Raw genomic sequence first — 25,055 nt, forward strand, 5'->3', positions numbered from 1 at the left:
CGCCCAATCGCCGCGCCCCCTCCGCCACCCCCGGGCCCGTCTCCGCCAATCGCCTTTCGGCTGCCGGCACGCCGCGGCCAATCACCGCGCGCCGCATTCGCGTGAGGGGACGGTCGCGTCCCGCTCCGCCGTCCTCCAATAGCAACAGAGAATCCCCGCCTCGGGCGGGCCGATTGGTCCGCTGCGGCGCCAACTAGGCGGAGGGCGGGGCTCAGAGAGCGCGGGCCAATCGCTGGGAAGGAGCTGCCCGGGAACTCCGCGGAGGGCGGCGCGGATCAACCGGGAGCGCGGTTGTTCGTCTGAACGGTCTCGCGTGTCAGGGTCAAGGGCTGGCCCCTCCGAGGAGTCCGAGGTGCCGCTGGAGGGGGCGCGGAGCGGCTGCCTCGGTTGGGGGGAGCCCAGAGGGGAGGGAGGGAGGGAGGCGCGTGCCCCGAGGCGTCTCGGTTCCCGGCATGTGCAGCCCGCCTTTCTCGCCGAGACCCGAGGCGGGTGGCGCCCTGCAAGCGAGTGCAACGTAACCGGCAGCTGGGACAGTCATTGGGCGAAGGATAATAGGAGGGCAGAACTCCTGAAAAGCAAGCCTGGAGCCAGGCGCAGAGACTGCCCGGGATATCCTAAGCAGAGCGGCTCCAGCCTGAGCCCCTTGATGCCTTCGATGGCCTTAGAGCGGAGCGGAGCGGCCGCTTAGGATTTCAGAGGACGTCTTTCTGAAACAAAGTGGAACTGCCTGACATGATACCTGTGAGCAACGTGGAAGCTGTCCAGCCGGAAGGAGCCTGCCCACATCAGCAGGCCGTACCCAGTAGCCCAGTCTGCAGACCCGGACTGAGGCGCTCTCTGCACTATTTCTTAGCGCTCCGCCCTCTGATCCGAATAGTTCCGTCTTGCATCGTATGCAGAAAGCCGAGAGAGTGGGCCATCAGGTTATCCTGGCTACCCTGTTGTATCCACTCACCGAATGTCCTAACTGGCTCATGGTTGTACTCTGCTCAGTGAATGTCCTCGCTGTTGATTATATTGTGTTTTCACTCGTGCTGTGCACTCCATCCTGAGTCTCGGAGACTAAGGCAGACTACAAATAAATAAATTCCCTATGACAAGCCTGTGAGGTAGGCAAGGCTGAGAGAGACTGACTGGCCCATTGAGCTCCATGCCCAAGGAGGAATCTGAACCAGAGGCTGTGTGGTTGCAGTCTGACACCCTGGCCCTGTGGTGGGTTAATTGGAGGAGGGGGCAGATAATGCAGCCCTTCAGCCCTCCTGGAACTCGGCCGTGCAGAGAAGCTCCTCCCAAACCGGCAAACATCTGAAATGGGATTATTCTTGAGCCAGGCCCCAGTGCCTGGCAGTGGCTCTCCAGGGTCGTTCCTGAAGGCCTTTTCAGTGAGAGGGCAGGAGGTTCAGTGGGTTTTGCACCCCGTGGCTCCTTAGAGACCAGCAAGATTTTCCGAGTGTGAGCTTTTGAGCGTCAGGGCTCCCTTCTTCAGCATCTTGTGGGTTCCTAGGGGGGCGGATTGGCGCTTCCCCCATATGAGCAGTTATGCCCCTTGTCAGGCAGCTGGACTGCTGCTTTCAGTTGTCTCTTCCTAAAATGCATTACTGTTGAGTGCTGCTAGGTGGACTCTGGATGCATTCCATGCAAGAGGCCTGGCCAGATTGCTAATGCTCCTAGAGTGTGTCCCAGAATCCTCTGCTGCCTTTTGTGGGCAATACACAGGAATGCCTTGGTAGGCAAGTCAACGTGGACAGAATTCCTTAATCTAGGAAGTGCGAAAGCTCCATTTTTCCTGCTGTGGTCCTTGTTCCTTCCCAGATGCCAGCTAACGTGGAGATCAAGGCACGTGTGCGGAATCTGGCACAGCTAGTGAGTCATGCAGAGCGGCTGAGCGGATCACCAGGCCACGCCATTGTTCAGACAGATACCTTCTTTTCTGTGCCCTGTGGACGGCTGAAGTTGCGGGACTTCCGGGTGAGTGCACAAGCAGGCAAGAGCCGTGGCAAGAGGCGCTCCTGCTTTTTCTCTAAGGGATCGGCCCCTTTCCTATTCCTGACCTCAACAGCCGTGGCTTATTTTTGAAGTGTTCCTGCTGCTTCCCAGGAGTTGTGGCCCTTTTGGGATCGGCTTGCCTCTACATCTGATGCCTGAGAAAGGCCAGAGTAGACCTCAAGCTCTTCTTCCAAAGTCCAAGCATTAGGACATTAAAAACATTCAAAAATAAACGAAAGGAACTGAAAACTGTGAATGCACTAATTTTCACACACCCAAAGAGTGGTGTTGGGATGTGTCAGGCTGGCTACCAGGTCGGAATTTCACTGGTGGGGGGGCAGGGGGGCTTCGTTGTCATGGCCCCTGCCTGTAGAAGGGCTTATAGTTTGTGTTCTGCCCCATTCTCACATGCTCAGTTTCACTGAAGATGGTTCTTCTGGAAGGGATTCTGAGCAGCTGGCCACACTTCAGCCCCCATCCTGATTAGTTGTACACGTGCCTGCATACTTTAAATGCACACAGTTTAATATCTCTCTTATACGCCCCCCTTTAAAATGTTTGTTAGAAATGTGAACGTGCCCAGTTTTACTGATACTGTATGCATTCCTTTTGTTATCAATTCTACAAAACAATCCATTTTAGAAAATAGGAATTTTTATGCTGATCACTGGAGTACAGACAGTGTTCCTTTGTGGGAAACGTTCCACCTCTGTCTCTGGGCTGCTGGGAACGCCTCCTTGGAGATCTCCAGGGGTTTTCTCGAGCTACATTTTGTGTTGCTGTCAGGGTGGAGGGGACTACAATTACTCTTGTGTAAGTTTTCAGTGCAGGCAAGCCTGAAGTGTTTCCCCAAGTCATCAACTTGATCGACTTGAGAGCCAGTGCAGAGGGACGGACTAGGGCCTGGGCGACCCAGGTTCGATTCCCCACTCTGCCGTGGGAGCTTGCTGGGTGACCCTGGGCCAGTTACATACACTTAGCCTAACCTACCTCACAGGGTTATTGTTAAGAGGATAAAGTGGAGGAGAGGAGAAGGGTGTAAGCTGCTCTGAGCCCCCATTGGTGAGAAAGGCAGAGTATAAATGAAGTAAAATAAAAATAAAATCAAAAATGAGGATTCTGTTCCCTTTCAGAAGTTTACAAAAAACTTTTCATTTTGTATTCTATCTGGAGGATGATTCTTTTCATCCTGGGTGGATTTCTTGGAGAGGGAAGGGAATGTCCGTGTCCTAATTTCCCAGCTGAGCAGACAGGCTGCTGACCAAGAATGGCCGGGAGGGTGTGGCCCGCCAGCATCCCCCAGGATTCGAATAGGCTTGCAGGAACAAGAGGCACCTTCACGTGTCCCCTGTTGTCTCTGCAGGATGGCCGAGGGCAGCTGATATTTTATGACCGCCCTGACACGGAAGGCCCCAAGCTCTCCCATTATGCCATCTCGTCCACAGAAGACCCTGCAGGCCTGGCGGTAAGAGGCGGTGGTTCCCCCAGTGGACGGAGGAAGAGCCCGTGCTCGGTCCAAGGATGCACAGAGACTCTTCATGGACCAGCACCTGTGTTGACTACAGCCGGGGAGCTGGGGCTGTTGTTCCCATGGAAACAACCCTTTCCTCCAGCATCCACGATCATCATTCAGGGTAGCCAGGGCATTCTCTGCTCTAGGCAACCTAGGATTCGGTGCCCAGAATAAATGATGCAGAAACATTTTGCCAGTTATTGGCTTAATTATGAACACATAAATCTGACCCTTGGTCTGTCTCGCCTAAGACTGAGTGGTAGCGGTTCCCTGAGGCTTCAGGTCCAAGGAGGGTGTTCCCGACCCAGGACTGGAACTGGAGATCTGTGGGATGGGAGACATTGGCCACTCAGGCTGCCCTTCGGCGGGCAAAGCAGAGGCTCTGCTGCTGGCCCCGGCCCCCGTTCTGAGCAGTGGTGCCCTTTCCTCTGCAGGTGGTGCTCTCCCAGGCCCTCGGAGTGAAGGGGGTGGTGAAGAAGGAGCGTCGCCTCTACATAGTGGGCCAGACTCGTGTCCACGTGGATCGAGTAGAAGGGCTGGGTGACTTCATGGAGCTGGAGGCAAGTGACGCTGGGAATGGAGGCGGGTGCCTTTGGGCTTCTTCCCTGCATGCTGCCAGGAACAGGGCTGCTGAGAAAGGGGGGCAGTGGGGGCAAAATTCCCAGGCCCCAGAGTCAGCTGGAGGGCTCTGAGCTGGGCCTCTCTGACAGCCAACACCGCGCAGTTTAGCTTCCCTGGGTCGCTTCTGCTCACTTTGGCTGTTTTGGCTGCACCTGATGACACACCCAGCGAGAGTGTGCTGGGGCTGGCTCAGCTCCCCCTGCCTGCGCCCATCCTGGGTCTGGTAGGCAGCCAGCCCACCTGCAGGGCTGGGCACTGGGAAGGCGGCATGTGCACCACTGTGTGCCCCCACCCCCCGTATGGTGATGAGCAGCCAGTCGCTTCTCCTCCTCCTCCTCCTCCTCCTCCTCCTCCTCCTCCCTGCTATGGAACCTCACTCTGTGATGCACACAAGTTTCCAGGCAGTTGCTCAGAAGGAGCAAAGGATCAAGGACATAACGATCGGGGGGGGGGGGGGGGAGGGTCTCAAAAGCAGTGGGAGTTGCAGACAGGCTTGCCAACTGACCAAGGAAGAGGCTTGATGTGCTTCTCTGCCTTTAAGGGAAGCCTGATCTACAGAAATCAGCAAGTGGTTTTTTGACAAAAACAGAGCCAATGCTTATTATGGTCTCGTTCCTGCAGTCCAAGCTGCTTTAAAAGGCACAGTAGGAGCCAGTAAGAAAAAAGTTGGCAACCCCTCGGTCTAGGTTGCGGGTTGTGGAAGAAGCATTTTGTGCTGGCGAGTGTTGCTTTCTGAAGTTGTGGGAAGACTCCACCACCACCTGGGGGCTCGAATTACTTGTCTCTTCCCCATGGAGGATAAAATGAACTTTTTACATGGCCCCCGTTTTCCTTTCCCCGTTAAGCATCTTTCCATTTTGTCTCTCACTACATTGAATGGGGCTTATTTCCAGAGGTAACTTGCGCCTCGCATCCATTTAACTGACCGGGCGTGGCAGTGTTCCAGCCAGGTCCCTCAGATGGGGGCGGGGCGGTCTTCCTGATTCTCATGAAAAATACGATTGCGCATATTTTTCTGTGAATGTGCACTGTAAGTTTTCCTGTCTTTCAGATGGGTCAGTATGGGTGATCCGAATGAGAGTTCCTTGCAGGCACCAAGGAGACACCTCCTGGGTTGTTTTAAAGCACCTGCTCCTGGACGCGGGGAAAGCTCGGACTCATGCTTTGTTTTGGAGAAGAGAGGCTTTGGGGGCAGAAGGAGGTGGTTGCCAAGCAACACACCTGTGGGTGCCATGATGCCCAAAGGTGCTGGTTGTGAAAAACAGTGTGCCTATTAGCTCTAATCATCTTCTCTCTTCTTTTCCTAAGCAAGACTGTAAGAGCAAGAGAGAGAAAGACAGAGAGAGCCTGCAAAACAGACTGAGAGAAAGCAAGAAAGAATAGGGCCGGAAAGAAGGGGTCACTGCCACAAGCACTTTACTGCAGCGCGCCCTCTGCAAATGAGTAAAATCTGTTCTTTAATAGTCTTGACCCGTTTCCTTTAGCATTTCTTTCCTAACGAAGAATTACTATTCTGTCCGTGATCCAGAGGAGTTAGCCGTGTTAGTCTGTAGTAGCAAAATCAAAAAGAGTCCAGTAGCACCTTTAAGACTAACCAATTTTATTGTAGCATAAGCTTTCGAGAATCAAGTTCTCTTCGTCAGATGCATGATCCGAACTGTTTGGATCATGCATCTGACGAAGAGAACTTGATTCTCGATAGCTTATGCTACAATAAAATTGGTTAGTCTTAAAGGTGCTACTGGACTGTTTTTGATTATTCTGTTCCTGGTATCAGCAGACCTATGACAGCTGGGTTTATCAGGGTCATATGGCGTGGCCAGGCGGTGGGCTCTTTGTCCGGGGGCCCTTGCGGCTCTCAGCAGCCCTGGCCAGGGATGAGATCAGTAAGTTGGCATTGTTGGTTAGAACCTTTGATCTTGGAGCTGGGCGGGGAAACCGCGGATGCCAGCAGGGACAGGAGAGGTGGGTGTCGGGACTCACAGCCTCACTGAGTACAAGAAGAGGCAGAAGTCCAGGCAGGTCCACCTGGGAGCCCCCCTATACAACGCTTCCTGAAGCCTCTTTCCATTTCCTCTGACACAGAGTACCCAAAGCAGCCCCTCACTGGCTGAATCGGCCCTCTGCTATGGGGCTGGGAGGGGATCGGCCTGGGATGGAACAAGCTCTGATTAAGGGTCTTCGTGCAGATCTTCTGAGATTAGCAGAATTTGAGTCCAGTGGCACCTTAGAGACCAGTTCAGCTACCTACCTGAAACCATCTCCTGTGACTGCTGCGTCTGGTTTTTCCTTTTGCTTGTCCTGCCCACTGCCACCCATCTCCAACCCGCTCTTCAATGATTGGCCAATCATCTTTGTCAAGCCACCCCCTCCCCTCCGCCGGGAGCAGGGGATTTGCCCATCTGAAGCCCTCCCACGTTGCACCTCTAGATGAGGCAGGAAGGCAGGAGGCTGCAGCGGGGGCCACTCTCTGCAGAAATGGCCTCAGGCAGCTTTTGTGCCTGGCGGGGCGGGCAGAGCTTATTCACTCCAGCCCCTGGGACTGCCGGGGCAGGAAACTGCTGGTTGTTGGAAAGGGTTCGCATGGCTCAGCTGGCCTTCTTTATTTATTTACTGAAACCTCGATACCCTGCCTCCCTCTTGCCTTCAGGCAGCTTCTGATTTTATCTGCAATATTCCAGAAGGCCAGTCGTTCAGTCTGGGGCTTTCTGGGGCTTTCGCTGGCTTCAGCTTCGCCACCCGCACCACAAGCCTGGACAATGGAGAAGAGACCATGAGGCAGAAGAGGGAGAGCCACAAAGACTCGCCGGGGAGGGGATAGCGCGCACACACACACACACCCCAGCCTGGCTCTGCTGTCTTGCCCCCCCAGGCTCACTCTCCTCTCCACCTGGCCTCCCTGCCCCGGCTTCCTCCCACTTGCCGCTTCAGTCTTTCCTCTGCCCTCCTGCTAGCCGTTTCCTTGTGTTGCTATGCCAACCCAGAATGCCTCCTGCACTCCAAAGGTGCCTGCCTGCTGCTCTTACCGCTGCTACTGTCTAATGTTTAGCCCCCCCCCCATTTTTTTTAAAAAAAGGGTGGGAATAGTGGGCTCCTGCTGCCTCCACCCCCGGATTGCTCCTTCCTTGCTCCGGTGTGTAGGAGAACCGTCCCTTCTTCCGTACCTGCAGGTGGTATTGGAGGACCAGCAGAGCCCCCGGGATGGCGAGCGAGTGGCACAGCAGCTGATGGCGGAGCTGGGTGTGGGCAAGGAGGATCTGCTCTCTGGGGCCTACCTGGACCTGCTGGCAGGAGGGGCGCCTCGTCCGTGAGGCCGCCATCGTGGTGCGCTTAAAGGTCTGTTTCCAGAGAGGGACTAGAATGATGCAGTGGATGTTGGAGAGTCTTTAGATTTCAGAGCGGTGGAGACTCACACCCGGGCTGAAGATGTGACGGGCTGAAAACTGGCTTGGGCCTTCAGAGAAGACAACAGCATTGCTGAGGACTGTATCACAGCACCCCTCCCCCGCTGTAGTGGTGCAGATTTCCATTTCCGCTGGCTTGGAGTGGGTCCCACAGCTCCATTTTCAGGGGTGGAGCTTGCCCGGAAGAGGTTCCCTGGGGCTTGTGCCCTTTGCCTCCTGCCTCGGCTGCCGACTGCCCACCTTTCCATGTGACCTGATAAATCTGGTCCAGCCTGACAGCCTGAGCTGCCCAAGCAGCCTTGAGCCCCTTGAAGAAGGCAGAAGCCAGACCCAAACGCCAGCATGTAAATAAGCAAGGCCAGGAGAGCTGCCTGCCATTTGCCAAGATCCTCTGATGTCCCGGGGCATCTTGGCCCAACGTGTCCAGCCCAGACAAACTTGAGGCAGTAGAAATGTCCCCACTGAAAACGTGTGCTCTGGTCTGTGCAAGTTTGTGCTGCAATAAATCTGTTATTCTTTCAGATGCCGCAAGACCCCTGCTAGTTTTCTCTGCCGTGGACAAGTGCCACCTCCCCTCTGGAGCTCATGAAGAGCAAAGCCCATGCAAGGTCCTCCCCTCTGTGCTGGTGCTGTCTGGGTGGCTGTGGGGGGGGGCAGAGCTGGCCGGCCACATCCGCTATTCACACAAGGGGCCCAAGTGTGTTGGGGGTGGGGGGGATGGCGGTTTCCAGTCTTGCTCACTGCACTAAACTGTTCTGAAAAAAGGAAGCCGGCTGAAACGGCACATTCTCTGTACAGTTGAGTGGGATGTCTGGATTTTCCTGTTTGATCCCTCTCCTACGTGACAAATAAAGAACTTCTTCAGATCACTTCTTGGTGTTTCCCAAATCAGGAGTTGGAGACCGTTTGCTTTGACAAGAGCATCCCCCCCCCCCAGCACTCTCTTCACAAGGGAGAATTCCAACCGAAAATGGACTTTGGCCTCCCTGGTTTAAATCCACACTCAGAAGGTTAACAGATCAGCCACCATAATGGAGCCAGAAAGGCACCCGGGCACAATTAAAGCAGCCAAGGCCCAGGGCGGGCGTGGCGTGTCAGAGAAGCCCAGCTTTCTGTTTGCCTTCCCCCCCCCTTTTTTCTCTTTTTTTGGAAAGGAGGAGAGGACTGCGTTCATCTCTCACTGCAGCCTGTGGAGAAAGCAGGGGCCAGGGAAAGTTTCTTCGCTGTGAAAATATGCAGAGGTTCCCTCAGAAGAAGTCAGCCCCCCTGGAGCTGAGAGGTGTCGGGGCCTTATGCTTCTCCAAGATTCTTTCTCCACCCTCCTTCCTAGCCAGTGGAGAACTTGGGCCAGGTTTCTAGTCCTGCAGGTTTCCCGGGAATTGCTGCCCTCAGCTTCACATGTGAGAGCAGCAGGGATTTGCTTCACAGGACGGACACACAGAAGATGTGTGTTTGAGTGAGCCCGGTCTGGACTGGGCTGTGGGTTTTTAATCACAGAATAATGACATACCCACTCTTTCTTAGTGGGTGGTGCCACTCCGCACAGCCTCAAATAAAAAGTTCATGCCCATCATGCTAGAATTTATTTTCTGTGGGGTCTTCTTGCGAGCCTAGAACACTTTAAAATAGACTGGGGAGGATTTGCAGAGGAGATCGTCGGCACAAGTCTGGCACTGGAGTGTTTGCATCTGCATTTGGGACATGATGTTTCAGAATCAGACTTGCTTTATCTTGAGAGGAAAATGAATGGAAGCTGAACAGCATCTAGATTCTACATTCTTCTCTTTTGAACAGCCCCCCCTCCTTTTCATCATGGGATAACATACAGAAGGGAAGAGCGAAGGGAGTCTCGGTTGCAAAAGCGTTCCTGCTGTGAACTGAGGGGGGGATGAAACGAACCCCATTCGGGTCAGCAGTTCTTACACCAGAGACAGTCCTGGAGGATTTGGGCCCTTTCTCTGGGCCAGGGGATGAAGTCAGTGTTGGGTACAGCCAAGAGGAAAAGTCAGCATCTCATGACTTGGTTCAGTTGTCCCTTGATGTGCTCCCATCCATTTCTTGTATTCAAAACAAGGATGGTGGAAAGTTCCGTAAGGTCATAGCTGAGTTATGGTGACCCCGGCTTATTTATTAGATTTTTCTACTGCCTCTCCCTTGACTGAGGCTTGAAGCAGTTCGAAGGGCCTTTGGGGGGGGGGGACTTCCTGCTCTATTGTGTTGGTTTGCCAGAGTACCACAAAACCTGCTCTTGGCTCCTCCAGTGATCATCTTGCTGGGCTGCAGCGTGCCACATGCAGAGAGCAGGGGGCTGTGGTATAAGCGGGCAGAGCCAGTGGATCCGGGCATGCCCACTGAGTCACACACTTGTTTCAAGTGCAGGCACGGGGGGAGGGGGGAGCTAAAGCCAGATAAGCCTTGCTGGGGGAGGGGGTCCATCCTGGCAGCTAAACAAAGCAGATCGGGTGACTGACTGGCCAATATTGGGAAGAAGACGCGAGGCTCCTGGAAGAGACTGTGACACAGCAAAGTCTCTCTTGCGTTCCTGAGCCCAGTCCGTCACCCCAAGGCAGGCTCCTTCCCCCCCCCAACCCCAGGCGCTCCAGTTCGTGTGCCACCAAGCAGACGGTGCAGAATACCAAAGATGGAGGCCTTGAGCAAAGCAGCCAAGACGCCCAGGAGTGAGCCACACACAGGAACCAAGCAAGGGCGCTTCCCAGCTCCAAATGAAGCGCTGCGCATGTGCCTGTGGTCACATTCCAAGGGCGTGGGAGGCCAGAGAGGTTTGCCTGGACCCCGAAGGCAAAGGATGCCTCCCTGCCACATGTATGCCTTCCAGACCGTGCCAAAGAAAGGGGAGGCTGGGCGCTGTTCTGGGGCGTGTGGGCTCCTGGCAAAATAGGTGGTTAGGCCCCGGCAAGCATCCCGTTGCTGGTGCATGTTCTTCTCCACGTGTGAAGGGAAAGCCTTGCAGGAGAAGGCCTCTTCCTCGGCTGCCCCTGGAGCATCGGGGCTGCTCTTCAAAACAGGAAGCTTTCTCCTCGGCATCCCACTTTTGTCGCCAGAACGGCCAGCTGGGACGAGCCTCTCCTTTGAGTAGTGAGGAAATCATCTGTCCTAGCAGGGGAGGAGGGCCTGCGGAGAGGCCGCCCCGTGTGACAGCTGCGCCACCATGAGGCTGAGCCCCCCCTCCCCCCGGGAAGGTTCGCAGCTGGTGTTTTGCCCCGGGCCGGCTGCACAGCAGCTCCGCAGGGACCCGAGTCGCAGCGCCACAACCAGGCGGCGCGTTCGAACCGGGTGCGAGTAGGAAAGCCCCCGGCGGCAGGCCACAGGTGCCCGGTGGGCGCTGCCTGGGGAGGACCGCCCCCCCCCGAGCCGCGCCCGGAAAGAGCCGAGGGCGCCCCCGCCGCGCCCGCCTGGCCTCGCCCCGCTCTGCCCTTCCGCTTCAGCACCAGGCCGGGGACAGCTCCCGGCACGCCGCGCTTCAGCACCAGGGACAGCGCCCGGCGCGCCCCTCGCCGCCTGAGCCTGCCGGGCGGGCGTCGGGCCAGTGCCGCGCGGGCCGCCTCCTCGGGGGCTCCGGCCGCCCCCCGCCCGCCGCTTTGCGCAGCCGCGCCTCGTCCGGGCCGGGAGCCGGGGGCGCTGTGGAGCCTCGCCCCGCCTCCGCCTCCTCCTCCGCCGCCGCCGTCCCCGTAGCCGAGCGCCGGGCCGGTGGGCATCGTCGGCTGCCGCTCGCTGGCTCGCTCGCTCGCCGGAGCCGCTGGACCCGCAAGAGGCTCAGCCCCCGCCCGCCACTCGACCCTACCGGAGAGCGATGGCTGCAGCTGCGGGCGGCCCCGGACAGCAGCCGCAGTGACCCCCGCCCAGCCGCCCAGCCCGTCGCGCCGCGCCAGCCTCGCCCCGTCCTGCGCCAGCTCCACTCGGCGGCGCCCCGCGCTCGGGCCCAGAGAAGATGGCGGACCGGGCGGAGATGTTCTCGCTCTCCACCTTCCACTCGCTCTCCCCGCCGGGCTGCAGGTAAGGGGGGGGCTTTGCACGGGCGGGGGGCTGCGGGGGCAGCCCCGGGGAGAGAAGGGGCGGGGGGCTGAGGCTCGCCGCGCTCCCCCGCCTCCCAGGCGAGGACGTCAAGCGGAGTCGGCCCTCCCCAAAGCGTCGGGAGGGGGGCAGGCCGGGCAGGCCAGGGACAGCTCTTCCTGCGCGGGGAGGGGGCGTCTGTCTGGCAGCAGCTCCCCCAGGCCCCCCGGGCGCAAAGGAGGCTCTCCTCCCGGGGACAGCGGGACAGCCCTGGCGCCGGGGTGGGAATGGACATCCCGCCCGGCCCTCCCCGACATCTTCCGGCTGCTGCCAGCCCCCTCCTCGGAGCATCCTGCGGCCTGCTGGGCTCCACTGGTCCGGCAGCCGGGCCCTGGGTCCTCCTCCAGCCCTTCGCAGAATCCCCCTCCCCCATTCTGCCTTCCCTTTCCGGGGGTCCTGCTCTTAATAGAGGATTCCTCACTCGGCATGGAAGCCCCCAGCCCTTTCCTAGGAACATTCAATCGCAGAGTCCCTTGCTTGGCCCTGAGGCGCCCTCAGGCTGGGCCTTAGATCTTGGGTGTGGGGGCCAATCCTGCCTGCCCTCTGCCTCCCCTGGCACAGAAAAGGGTGCCCAGCCTTTCCTAGGAGTAGCTCTACGTGTAGAGACTGCAGCAGTGGAGGTTTCCCCCCTTCTCCTCTCAGGCCTCCCCCTCCCTCCGGTCTCTGTCCTTGGGGTGGCATTCCCTCCCTCCCTCCCCCCCATCCCCTCCAATCCTTTAATGGGTGTGTAGCCAAAGCAAGCAGATTTTTCTAGATTAATCTCCCTCTCCGGCTGCTGGAGAAGAGGAGCTCAGCAGTGCCAGGCCAGCCCTTGCCTCCTCCTGCTCTAGCAGAGCATCCCTTCCCAGTCCTTCCCCGCCTGGGGCCAAAGTTCCCATTACAAGGATGGATGGGTGCCCTGCGTGAATTGAGGGTTTCCTTGCCGTGCTTCGGGAGGGCACCAGGCCAGACAAGCCAGGGACGACCCTGAGTTGCCAGGCCTCCATTAGAACTGGAGCCTCACCTGGCTTCTCAGCTGGCTGCTGGGAGGGGGCACCTGGGGAGGCCCCGGTGCTAGAGCGGCACAGCACAGCTCCTGCCAAGGCAGAACAATATGAAGTAGGATCCTGGTGCTCTTGGCAGAGTGATCTACCCACGCCGCCCTCGTCCAGAAGAGAGTCACCTGGCAGGTAGCCAGATCCGCCAGGTTGCAGGGCCAGCAGGGGAGATGGTGCTGCTTCCTCGGGGGAGCCCAGCACGTTGCTCTTGTAACCCCTGGCAACAGCTACCAAACTGGGGCAAGGATTTGAGGGACTTGCTCTTTGGCTCTTGGCTCTCAAGTCCAGGCTTCAGTGGGGAAAGAGGCTCTCAGAGCCGTGGGGAGGGGAAAACACCACTGGGGGGGCCAAGGAGGGCAGGTTGGTTTGCACAGAAGGGAAATAGAGACCTGTGGGTCAGTGCAAGGGAAGGTTCTTAGGAGTGTGTCCCTTCTTTGGAGAATCAGAGAGATCTGGTTTGCGGAACATGGAAATTCTGAATCAAGGAGCTGGAAAGGAAAACACCCACTGAGGGTGTAAGTTGCAAGTTTTGGTGGGGCCCACAGTGGTCTCTGGTAGCCAGTTGGTGTGGCTGCAGACAAAAAAAAATTGAAAAGGAAATGTGATCAAATCAGAGGTGTCGTCAAAGTCAGACAGGGATGCGACCCCTGACCACCCTCGTAAGGGGGACCAGAATGACCCCTACAGGACAGGAGCCACTGGGAGTGGCTGGTGGCAGCGTGGTGATGGGGCCTCCTTTGGGACTGAGGGTCAAGCCGGGTGTGCACTTTTTCAGACTTCGTTCTCAGGCACATCCTGTGTAGACGAGAACATTAAGAGCCCTTGGAAGCTCCAGGCACTGAACATCCCATGCCCATCCAGTCTGGTCCTAAGCTTATAGGAGAGAGCAGAGGTTATGATGGATCTCTTCATTGCTTCTGTGGAAAAAAACAGGCATCTCCTTTGCTTGTGTAGTAGTCCCTGACAGGTGTTTAAAAACACAGGAAGAGCCGCCTCCTTCTCCTCCTCCTCCTCCTCCCCAAACAGATTCGGTGGTGACCTTTCCCTTAACAAAATTCAGATTTGAAAACCAAGCAAAATAGCAGGGAACAACGTGCAAGTTCTCAGGTTGTCCAGAACGATTCAGGGGGCTGGATGTTAACAAACAAACCAAAGACCGGCCGGCCTCGCTGCTGGCACCTGGCGCTCCTAAAGGAGGATGCTGCTAGTCCTCCTGGCCCATCTTGGCGGCCGGGCTACTTGGCCCACTGCAGGGTGGGCTGAGCATGGAATCAGAAAAGCAGCACAGGAGGTGTAGCCACCCACCACATGAGAAACGTGCATGGCTGTGTTCTGACACAAAGCCAGAAAGCGAGATTGGGTCTCTCTGCCTCCTGGGAGTCCTTGCAGGACCCCTCCCTGTGAGGATGCCACCAGAACCAGCACAGCCCTGCTGGACATTCCAGCTCCTCTCAGTTGTGTTGGAAATGGGGCCGCAGGGGCGAAGTCTTCGTTCGCTCGGAAGGAGGAGACTCAGAGATTGTGCCGGGGGTGTTGCTTCCCATCCCAACTGGCCGTCGGGATATCAAACGACACAGGTGGAGTCTCCTGGCTCTGCAGTGTGGGCAGAATGGTGGAGACTGTCACTGCTCACATCCCTCAGGGTCTCTGCTGTGTGACCCACCTGATGAGAAAGTGAGTGCCGTCTCCGGGGTACAGATACCCTCCTGACCGTGGGCAGAGAAACGGCAGCAGCAGCAGCAGGAAATGGCCCAGGGGCACCGGCCGAGATGCACTGATGCCCCCTGCCTGCCCGGCCCCAAGAGCTGCCCTTCTGATGGGGCAGGGTGGGGGGTTAGCAGACCAGAAGCCTGTAGGGTAGGGTGAGCCCCTGGCTCTGCCAAGAAGACTGTCAGCCCGGACTTGAGAGGGCTGCAGCTAAACCAAGGTCGTGGCCTCCAAGGAAGTGGAAGCCATGCAGAGGAACAGCACGTCAGTCTCGTGGGCTGCAAGGTTATCCCAAGGCATGGGGGTTCTCAGTCCCTTGTGATTTCCTCCTGCACGTGTCCCAAGGACAGGGACTTTGGATGTCCCAGACAGTCTCATGCGGCTTCTGCTCCCTTCGGAGGGGCCTGTGCGAGGGAGAGCTTCTCAGTGTTTCCCAGCCTCCCCTGCTGCCACCCTCCCACCAAACCTCCCTGGGGCAGCTGCCTCGCCTTGCCTCCTAGAAAGCACACCTCTGGTGAGCAGGGGCTTTGGATGTCACACACTAGAACACATCCACATCAGGTGCCGCCCCGGGAAGATTTCACCCACTCGTCCATTCCCTTGAATACACGGAGTTGCACCCAAGATACCGAATGGGCAGGAATTCAACCCGGCTCACAATGGACTCGATGAATCACTTCGCTCTCCTAGTCTGCAGTAGGGGAAGTAGCCCGCAGCTGAGGCAAGGATGAAGCCCGTTCAGGCCCTGAAAACTCCCCCCCTGGGGCAGTAACTGCTGCATCCCCCTTCCCGGGGTCAAGGGAAGGCTGAAGCCACCTGGAGGCTTGTGGCCCTGTAAAGATGAGTCTCTAAAGACAGAAGGGTTAGAGGGTCAGACGAGGTGCCGGGAGACCCGGGTTCAAATCCCTGCTTTGCCTGGGAAGCCCACTAGGTGAGCTTCCGCCAGTCCCACACCCTCAGCCAGTCCTACCTCACAGGGTAGTTACTTGCATAAAATGGAGGAAACTAGAATGGTGCAAGCTGTTTGGGGACCTCACCGGGAAGGAAGGCTGGATATTAATATCTAAGAAAATATTAAGGTGGGTGGCCGTGTTAGTCTGTCCGTAGCGGTAGAAAAGAGCAAGAGTCCAGGAGCACCCAGAAGACTAGCAAAATTTGTGGTGAGGTAGGAGCTTTCATGAGCCACAGCTCACTGCTTCAGACAGCTGTGACTCCCCAAAGCTCCTACTTGGTTAGCCTTCTAGGGGCTACTGGACTCTTGCTCTCTTCTACTGCTAAAAAAAATTGTGGCACGAATAGTTCCCCTCCTTCCATTGGACTTTATGAGGGCAGCGGATCGCTGAGAGCCACGAAAGGTTCTGCCACAGTAAATCTGTGAATATTTGAGGTGCCACAAGATGTGTTTTTTGTGTTTGTGGCAACAGGCTGACACGGCTACTCCTCTGGAGGGGTGCAAGCTGGAATGTTGTTTCTGAACCACCTCCACCCCCCCCCCCGTTCTTCTCTGTTCTTAAAAAGCTGCTTTGATGGCTTAAGCGCAAGAGGTGTTGGAGCTCAGGGGGGCTGCTGCTGTCCCCTTTTCTTCCTCCGCAACTTGGGGGCCTCGGCTTGGGGCAGGATCTGATACCCTCCCTGGGTTGCTCTGAGACTGAAAGGAGCTCTCCTGCCACTCGTGAAGGGCTGGGCTCAGAATCCTGCCCTCCAAGAGAGAAACTGTTGGTGGGAGCTACAGAGCAGGCCAGTGGGAGCTCAGCGGTCCCGTCTTTGTCACCCAAGTGCACCAGACTCCTGCTTCTCTGGGGTTCTCTCTCCGGGGGTTGGAGCTGCAGCTGCCCTTGACACACAGCCTTCTCTGGAGAGGCCAGGCTGCAGGGCAGTCCCCCTGGATTGACCCCCCCCCGCCAGTCTCTCACCTCTCAGGGGCAGTTCCATTCCCTATGCCTGAGGTGTACATGCAGCGCACATGAGGCAGCCAGCCTGCTCCATCAGGCCCCCTTGGGCCATCGAGGCCGGGATTGTCTGCTCAGACTGGCAGTGCTCACCAGGGTCTCAGGGGAGGAAGGTCTCCCCTGTCACCTTTGGGCCGGAGATGCTTCTGTGACCCTTCTGCATGCCACTCAGGTGTCCTGTCGCTGAGCCAGGGCTCCTCCTGACGAGGACTCTAAAGGCTCTGGCTGCAGCAGTCCGAGGCTGAAGCCAGGCATGGCACACGCCATCCTCCTCCTGTTGGTTGGCTTCCTGCCCTTGACTGAGGCCAGGCTGCGGTGAGGGTCCACGCTCCGGTAACCTTGATGGCCATTCAGATCAGGGGCTGATGGGCATGTGGGAATGACCAGGTACGAGTGGAGCAGAGCAGTCCCAGGGAGATGGGCAGTGCCCGGGCCTGGCCTGAGCCAACCAGCCTCCGCAGGGCTGCCAGCACCATGGGGCTCAGTCTGGCTTGTTCTCCTGCCCCTGGTTCCACTCCCATGGACTGGTTGTAGTTGTCTCCCACTGAAGCTTGTGGAGCATCTAGGGTGAGCTGAACCAGCACCAGGGATTGCTCGCTTGGCCTCCACCCAGCCCAAGCCTTGGTTTGCTTCCCTGGTTTCCATCGAAGGAGCCCTGGGAAGGGTCAGGAGGGATTCTCTTCCCTCTGGCACCTTTGCAAAATGTGCTGGAGGTTGGAGAAAACCCAGTTCCCTCTGTTGGGCTGAGGATCCCTGTGAACATTTCCAGGTGAATGCTTAATCCTGAGGAGCAGGCATTAGGAAGGGGGGAGCGGCAGGGATATGCTGCACCCCTGAATGTTCCTCTGGACTCTTGGGGTGCTGCTGCTGCAATGGGGCTGGCCTGCAGAAGCCTCTGCGCTGCTCCCTTCTGGGGCCACAGAGCCCCTGGGAAGGGGCCTTCTGGGGTCTGCTGCCTTCCCCCTCCGCCCTGCACCCCTGCCTCTGTGGCCGGACTTCCTTATGCTTAGCCAGGCGGTGCTCGTCTCCCTCCCCCACTTCCTTTCCCCAGTTTGTTTCTGATCTTCCTTGTATCTGTCCCTGGCAAGACTGCTGCTGTTTACAACAAAAATCGTACCTGACCCCAAGAGCTGCTGGTACTCCCAAGGAGAGGGAGGATCCTTCTGTGTCCCCCGAGATGGAAATGCGTGAGGAGCAAAAGAACTCAGAGGAATCACACACACACCCCACCTGTAAGGAATGGCAGGACGGCAGTGTTGCTGGGAAGAATCTGCAGATGCTTGATGTAAAGGAAACGAAATACGTAACATTAAAAAGCAAAGAAGTCTGGCCTCCTAGAGAAGAAAGATTGCAAGCATGGTGCCATGCTAGACAGTCACCCACAGAAAGGCACGAGTCCTTAGCAGGGCTTTTTTCTGAGAAAAGAGGTGGTGGAACTCAGTGGGTTGCCAGCATAGGGGGAAACTCGGCAGGAGGTGGTGCCCCTGGTTCCACATGTGCAAAGTGTGCGCACGTTCCTGGGACTGCACAGTGATGTCACTTTGGGTCAGTTGGAACAAGGGGGAAATTTTTTAAAGTTTAAATCGCCCTCGGAGAAAATGGTCACATGGCCAGTGGCCCCGCCCCCTGATCTCCAGACAGAGGGGAGTTTAGATGGCCCTCCATGTTGCGGCGCGGAGGGCAATCTAAACTCCCCTCTGTCTGGAGATCAGCGTGTGGGGCCACCGGCCATGTGACCATTTTCAAGCAGTGCCGGAACTCTGTTCCAGCTGAAAAAAAGCCCCGGTCCTTAGTCAGATTTTTCCAAGTTGGAGAATCTGGTACAAATATGACCCCCCACACACACACCACCACCACAGGGATTTTGAGACATCTGGGAGAGCTCCTTTCTTCACACTGATTTCTCTTTGGGATCACACTCTTTCGTCCTCTACTAGGTGAACCTCATCCAAAGTCCAGGCCTCCCACAGCCACCAAAGGAAATGAAGTTCTCCCCATTGGGTCCACCACGGAAGCTGCAGGGCAGTTCTCCCCCTCCTCCCTTAGAGGCAGAATTCGCCATCGTGCTGTGAAATGTGGGCCTTGTGGGGCAGCCAATGGTGTGATGGTTTAGCAGCCTCCAAAGAATTTTCTTTCCTCTCCTGGCCCCCCTCACTAGGTCAGGTGAAAACAGGGGAGGGGGGCTCTTGTGGCTCACGGCAGCCAATGGTTGGAGCAGGGGAAGGCTTGCCTTAGCAAGAGAGGCCCAGCTGGGGCTCTGGGGCCAAGAGCTGCGTTCCGTTCAGTGCTGTTGCTACCTTGTCTGGAGTCTGGGGCCTGACCTCTAGAAGGCTGTGTTTTTCTTTGATTTGGATTTCCTTGGGACTCGGGGGAAGGTCCCCATAGATCCATCCTGTCATCTCCCTTCCCTTGTTTGGAACAAGAGGCTGCGGAAGAACGGGAAGCCAAGCTGGGCGTAGCTAAGGAATGAAGTCAGGCCCTGGCTGGGTCAGGCTCAGTGTACAAAAGAGAGAGGGAGAGGTTAGAGCCCTGTAGCCAGAAAGCCATGCCCCTAACCCCGCTGGGGGGAGAGAAGTGCCAAGTCATTGGCTGAGGTTGTCCCGTTCGGGCTGCAGCATCGCAAAGCGATTCTGTCCAGAGCCTGGCTTCAATGGTGCCCTGGGAATGCCTGGGCAATGCTGCTTCTCTTGCCAAAGCCTGGGAAGTGCTGCACATTTTGGAGATGGGGTGGGGCCATGAGAGACCCGGCTCCTCTCCTATTGCAACCTGTAAGGGCCAGGGTTGACGCTGGACCTTTGTGGGGTAGGTGGGAAACAGATCACCCTGATAACTCCCTCTGGAAAGTGACGATTGCCCCAAACCTGAAAGTGGCAGATTTGATTTTGGAATTTTCAGAAGCAGGAGAAAGATTGGGGGGAGGGTGGCTGGAGAAAAGGGCAAGCCGTGGGTCACCCTCTTTCCTGGGGCTAGACAGAGCAGTGGGTGAAGCTGAACAGAAGTAGCCTCGGGCCTGTCTCAAATGTGGCGCTATGGGGGGGGGAGTGCTCCCCTTGGGTCTATGTGGCACCCAGGCTGGTGCCTGTGCAAAGCGGCTATGCACAGTCTCAGCCCCATTTCAGTCTGGTGTTGTGCTAGTGCAAAATCCCCCAGGGAAAAGCTTTTGATTTGCCAGCACGCACTTAAATAGAGCCTGGGATGAATCCTTTGGCAGGGCACAAAGAGCTGGGCTGGGCAAAAGAGGCCCATGTCCGAGGCTCTGCTGTGCCAGGAAACTTGCCAGGAGGGGGTCCAGACCAGTTGCCCTCTCTGCGGCATCCCATCCTATGCTTTCCTGCTGCCGCTGAGCATTCCTGCTGGGACTCCCAAGGGGAGACCGTGGAGGGGCTTCTCCCCGGAAGCGAGCGCCCTTGCCTCCCCCACATCCTGCCAAGGGCAGCCTTCCAGTTCTGCAGCCCTTTGCTGCTCCAGGGTCCTTTTCTTGCGCAGCAGCTCTGAGACCATGGCCAGGAACGGTCAGGCGTGTGCCTTTATTTGGCTGTTTTACCTGATTTGTGCTCATTTATCCTTGCAATCCCATTTGGCCAGAGGAGGCCCCTAGGGGAGTGTTCCAGCTGTGCGAGGACACAGGTGACAGGAGAGAAGGAGCCGCAACTTGTGTCTTCCTCTTAGCTCCAGTAACTGTGGCAACGGAGTCAATGCGGTGACTCCACTCGCTGCTAGATCAGTTTCAAGGCCTGGCGGCGAGGCAGGAGGCGGGTCCTCTCTGTTCGGCTGCTCCTGGGTGTTTCTGTTTTGTCTTTCTGGAGCTGCCAGAGGCCTGAGTGAAGAGAGGGGCACAAGGCCCGCTATTCCAAGCTGCCATGGTTTTGGTCAACCTAAGTACTCACCCACCCGCCCCATCACAGTCAGCCACTTTGAAGTTAGGGGAGGGTGGATGGAGAAGGGGATCCCTTTCCCGTGACTTACCTTCCCCCCCAGTGGCCCTTTGCTCTGGTGAGGGGCAAGCACAGCACCCCCTTGGCTCTGGCCCTGGGGCAGGAGCTCTCAGCCTGGTCTTGAGGGGAGAGTTCTGTCCCCGGGGGTAGGTATTCCCTGCCCTCCTCCCTGGTTGGGCACCCTGAGCAACCAGACATGCAGAGAAATACAGAGACGCAGCTCAATCTTTCTCTGGCATAGTGGGCTGGGCTGCTTCTGACCTCTTCCTGGGGGCATGCATGGGGCGGGTGGAGGGAGGCATCACCTGCCCGAAAATGCTGTTCTGATACCTGCTCTCAGCAAACCCTTTTCTTTCTGAAGTTGAAAATGGGCACCTGCAGGCTCAGTCAGGCCGCAGGCATGACAGTGCCAGTCCCAAGGTCACACCTTTGGCCAGGGCGGAGGAGACGGCAGCTGCCTTGGCCTGCTGAGGGAGGTGGGAAGGAAATAGCAAGGGCAGTAGTTGGAGAGACGGGGAGGGGCAGTTGCAGCCTATGTGCCCCCCCCATTGGGGAACTGGGATCCAATTAAGCCCATCAGATGCCTCCAATTCTGTTGAAGCCGGGGTGGGGGGAGCAAAAAGACTTGGGAAAGGGCGCACACCTAGGCGCAGCACTTCACCCCTGGCAGCACCCAGCAAGTGCTGCCAGGGGTGAAGAGCTGTTCCAGCTCACAGATTCATAAGCCGTTCATAGTGGGGCTGGGCTTAAGCCCTTATTTTCCCTTGGCCATTGCCCTTTGACCCCTGTGTGCTCAGAATGCAGAGCTGGCCATAAACCTGCAGTGGGGGGAGCAGCGTCGAGCCTGCTCTGCTGTGAAACGCTGGCAGCGAGAGGGTCCACTGGGACTGCATGCTGTGCTGGGGCTCCACTGCCACCTCTTCTGGTGGACAAAGCTTGCCAAGGGTCTTCTCTGCACAGCTGGCTTCACAGATGTCTCGGCTCAATCCAGCCTGGCATGGCAAGGTGGGCCGGGTATCCCTTAAGCCACACTGAATGGATTGGTTTTCAGGGTCAAATCCCATTTCTATAGCTCAGTCTGCTAGCGGTGAGCCTACAGAATTGCAGGGGACACAGCGGCACTTGTTACTCGCTCTGCCTTCCATCGCGGTTCAGTTATCGTGGTTAAAAGCCCAGATTCAGAATTCGGAGAAAATTGCAGGAGTGCAGTAAGAACGGGAAGAGCAAGAGAGAGGGCTGCTGCGGAGCTGCTCTTGCATGCGAGAAGGCCGGGCCTTGGCAGGCATCTTGATGACTGCTTGTGCGGTGGAGAGGGTGAGATCACAGCAAGACGGGGTGGGGCAGGGGACTTTATATGCTGCGTTACAAGTGGGAAGAGACTGGCAGCTCCCTGGGGCAGGCCTTCTCCCCCCTGATTGTGTCCCCACTCTGACGACGGGGGCGGGGGCTGTCATGCGCGTTCTTCCTTCAAAACACAAAGGACAGACAGAGCAAGCACGTGCAAGAAAGAACTGTGTGCTTGGGGAGGGGCTGTGGCTCAGGGGCAGAGCAGCTGCTTGGCATGCAAGAGGTTCCAGGTTCCATCCTAAGCATCTCCTATCAAAGTATCAGGTAGCCGGTGATGTGAAGGACCCTCTACCTGAGACTTGGTCGGTCTGAGTTGACAACACTGCCTGATTCAGTAGAAGGCAGGTTCACACTTACTTTCCTCCCCCCTTGCTTGCCCCCACCAGCAAGTGCAAGAAAGGAGGGGTGGCGACTCTTGGCCTTATTCTGTCTCTTTTTCCAGGTCCCTTCATGAAGCACAGGTGGGGGGCAGGCAGAGAAACTTGCCGTGTAGCATCTGTGTGTTTGTCCAGTGGGGCTTTGAGCAGCCAGGATGGCACATGTGGCTGCCCCCAGATCCCATCTGGACATGTGCCCCTCTCCTCTCATCCATCACTGGTCTCTTCTTCCGGGCAAAAGACACTGTCCCCTGCGGGCAAGCCTGCTTGGGAGGGCAAACTGGCCTAAGCCTGGCTCATTCCAGGGTCCGATGACCCCTTGGGAAACGAGAGGCTCTCCCCCTCTACTGCTTTTGAAATGATAGGTGTGCGTGGCGGGCATGGCAGGGGGTGCCTGTGTGCCAGCAGGCACCTTTTCCGCATTCCCAGGCTTTCCATCTCTGGGGCATGATTTGAATGTATCTGAGGATTAGCCTGGGATTTCTTGCTTTCGACAGGCTGGTTTCCATAACAACAAGGCTCCTGTCAAGTCTTTTAACCTCTACGTTGCTGAATTGGGGCTGGGGGTGGGGTGGGGGGAGTTCATATTCTGGGCTCTCCGGTGGAAGCTCCCCTGTGGCGTGGCAGGATTCTCTCCAGGGGTTACTGATTTATGGAAATATTTGCACTTGTCCTTTCCTCGGGGCTCGGGCGGAGGCTCCTACGGCTTGAGTGGCTAGCTGGCAGGTGCCTTCCGAAGAGGAGAGAAAAGGCACCTGCCCAAATTCTCTCTCTTAAAGGCACATGAGACTGACCTCAAGTGGAAGGAAGCAGCTAATGGAACTCTTGGCAGGATATATTTATTAAAATATTTATACCTCTCCTTTCCCATTGGGGCTCAAGACAGCTTACCAGTCCCAATTTAAAAACGTGCAAAGTACAATAAAACTCTAAGTAACCACACCTTTCCCCGCAAATGCCTATATCCCACACGCCAGTAAAAGCCCTAGCAAAGACAACGGCCCTGCCGTTCCTAAAGGCAGCCCCCTCTCCAGGAAAGCCTTCCCATAGGGTGGAAGCTACTGCAGAGAAAGCTTGCCGATGCCAGGCATGCAGTCCTAAGCTGGGCCGGCAGCCTAGGGAACTGAGTTGGCTCATGGAGGTATATGGGAGGAGGCGGACCTTGAGATGTGTGGGCCCCACGTCCCAGGCTGAGAAGGGCTTTAAAGGCCACGGCCAGCACCCTGAATGGCACTCCAAAACTAACTGGCAGCCGGTGTAGCTGTTTAAGATGGGCAAGGTATGTTCCCACCAACAGCCCCGACAGTGACTGGGCGGCAACGTTCACCCCCAGCCGCAGTTTCTGGGTTGCCTTCAAGGGCAGGACAATGCAAGAACGCATTACTATCGTCCATGAGCTTATAAAAGCATCGATCTGTGTGGCCGGATGGGCCAAGTCTAAGGACAGAGAGAGTCTGTGAGCCAGAGGCAGCCGAGAGAAGGCGCCTTTGGCCATGGCACGATCCTGCTTTCCGACCAGCGAGGCAGGGCCCCCGAGTGCCCCACGTTCTTTGCCTACTCTGCAAATGGCAACTCCACCCCATCCCCCAGGAGTGGGTCAGTCTCTCCGAAGCATCAGCATTCCTGACCAGCTGCAGGCAGCTGTTGGGGGGGGCGATTTTGATTCCCAGACTTCCTGGCCACACATGAAGGGGTGAAACACTCTGCATTGTGGCCTTGCTCTGAGGAACGTGGTTGTCTCTGAGAGCCAAACTACAAGTGACGCCTGACACAGTTTGGACACTTGTCAGCTTTCCTCAAGTTTTGATGGGAAATGTAGGCATCCTGGTCTTACAGCTTGGCTCTCCATTTAATTGAAGTTTACAGACCCCCCCCCCACACACACACACACTGCGGAGGGGAAGGGGGGCGCCTGGCGAGAGCCTGACGCCTGCACTCCCCTCCTGACCACATGTTCTCCCTCCCATACACTGCCGCTCTGTCAACTTCAATTAAATGGAGAGCCAAGCTGCAAGACCAGAACACCTACATTTCCCATCAAAACTTGAGGGAAGCTGACAAGTGTCCAACCTGTGTCAGGTGTCACTTGTAGCTGGGCTCTGAGCCCGCGGAGCCCTCCCTCAGCAGGGCACAGCAATGGCGCCGAGTCCCTATCTTCTGCCTTCGAAATCCTGCTATAGGGAAAGCAGTGCTTGTGCTCTGGGTGCAAATCAATCGAGAGGACTTGCCCCCGGTGCCCCCTGCCCTCCTCACTCGCTGCTCTCTGTCCCCTCAGGCCACCCCAGGACATCAGTCTGGAAGAGTTTGACGATGAGGATTTGTCTGAAATTACCGATGACTGCGGCATTGGCCTCAACTACGACTCGGACCACTACGAGAAGGTGAGGGCCTGCTGGGGGAGCAGCCCCAGCCGCCCTAAGTGTGTGTGTGTGGGGGGGGGGTTGATCTTGTTCAAGAGGCCTGCCCTGGGGATACCCTCTGGTCCCCTGGCTCTCAAAACCAGTGCAAGTGAGACCACAGGTTTGTCTTTTTGCCTCTTTCAGTTTTATTTTCATGCAAGTTGTTGGCACCTCTGAGGCTCAGGACAGGTAGTTCTGCCATTTGGCAAGAAGCAGCAGAAAAGCGGGCGTGAAAAGTGTGTCATTTGGAATACATCAGGCTAACAGTAGGGCATGTTTCTCTTGCAAAATACCACGCCTGCTATATAGTGGGTTGAGGTCTGAAGAAGAACACTGTGATCCCCATGGAAAATATGGAAAACCCAGTGCCCAAGTGGACAGCCGTGAGTTCTGGCAGAAGTAGGATGGACAGGCAGTCTTCCAGACCGGAGTCCGCTTTGGTTACAAAAATATGCTATGGAACGTATTAAATACAAAGCAAGCCTCTCCGCCAGGCTTTCTTCTCTCCGGCCTGTGAAAGATGCTCTCTCCATGCTGAGTTGCCATCTTCTTTCTCGGCCCTGCTCCTGTGCTTGATGTGCAGAAATGTGCCAGGGCAGATGTTCCTTGGGATAGAGACTGGGCTAGGGAAAGCTCCAGGGACATCAGAAACAGGCAATCCCAGAAGGAAAGTACATGGAGGAATTTTTTTCTTCGAGCTTGAAATCTG

General features: G+C 56.8%; 2 protein-coding genes across 2 annotated transcripts in view; both read left to right on the plus strand.

Moving 5' to 3' along the window:
* Nucleotides 1–262: 262 nt before the first annotated feature.
* LOC129335729 (uncharacterized) lies at nucleotides 263–7,431 on the plus strand. Its single transcript, XM_054988521.1, has 6 exons — nucleotides 263–352; nucleotides 1,813–1,968; nucleotides 3,350–3,451; nucleotides 3,934–4,059; nucleotides 5,898–6,006; nucleotides 7,262–7,431. The coding sequence occupies exons 2-6, from the start codon at nucleotides 1,813–1,815 to the stop codon at nucleotides 7,429–7,431; spliced, it is 663 nt and encodes a 220-aa protein (XP_054844496.1). The 5' UTR covers nucleotides 263–352.
* A 4,042-nt stretch (nucleotides 7,432–11,473) lies between these two features.
* The window catches only part of MAPK8IP2 (mitogen-activated protein kinase 8 interacting protein 2), a 29,495-nt gene continuing 15,913 nt past the window's right edge, over nucleotides 11,474–25,055 (plus strand). Inside the window, exons 1-2 of the mRNA XM_054988522.1 lie at nucleotides 11,474–11,538; nucleotides 24,223–24,328. Of these exons, the coding sequence (XP_054844497.1) occupies nucleotides 11,474–11,538; nucleotides 24,223–24,328 (171 nt within the window). The remainder of the gene's footprint in view (nucleotides 11,539–24,222; nucleotides 24,329–25,055) is intronic.

The sequence above is a fragment of the Eublepharis macularius genome, chromosome 9 (assembly GCF_028583425.1).
Source record: "Eublepharis macularius isolate TG4126 chromosome 9, MPM_Emac_v1.0, whole genome shotgun sequence".
NCBI classification, from domain to species: Eukaryota; Metazoa; Chordata; class Lepidosauria; order Squamata; family Eublepharidae; genus Eublepharis; species Eublepharis macularius.

Coding starts and splice junctions, on each gene's coding strand:
- LOC129335729 (XM_054988521.1), top strand. CDS start 1,813: ATGCCAGCTAACGTGGAGATCAAGGCACGTGTGCGGAATCTGGCACAG. Junction 3,452..3,933: donor AAGACCCTGCAGGCCTGGCG/GTAAGAGGCGGT, acceptor TTTCCTCTGCAG/GTGGTGCTCTCCCAGGCCCT. Junction 6,007..7,261: donor CCTGGCCAGGGATGAGATCA/GTAAGTTGGCAT, acceptor TCCGGTGTGTAG/GAGAACCGTCCCTTCTTCCG.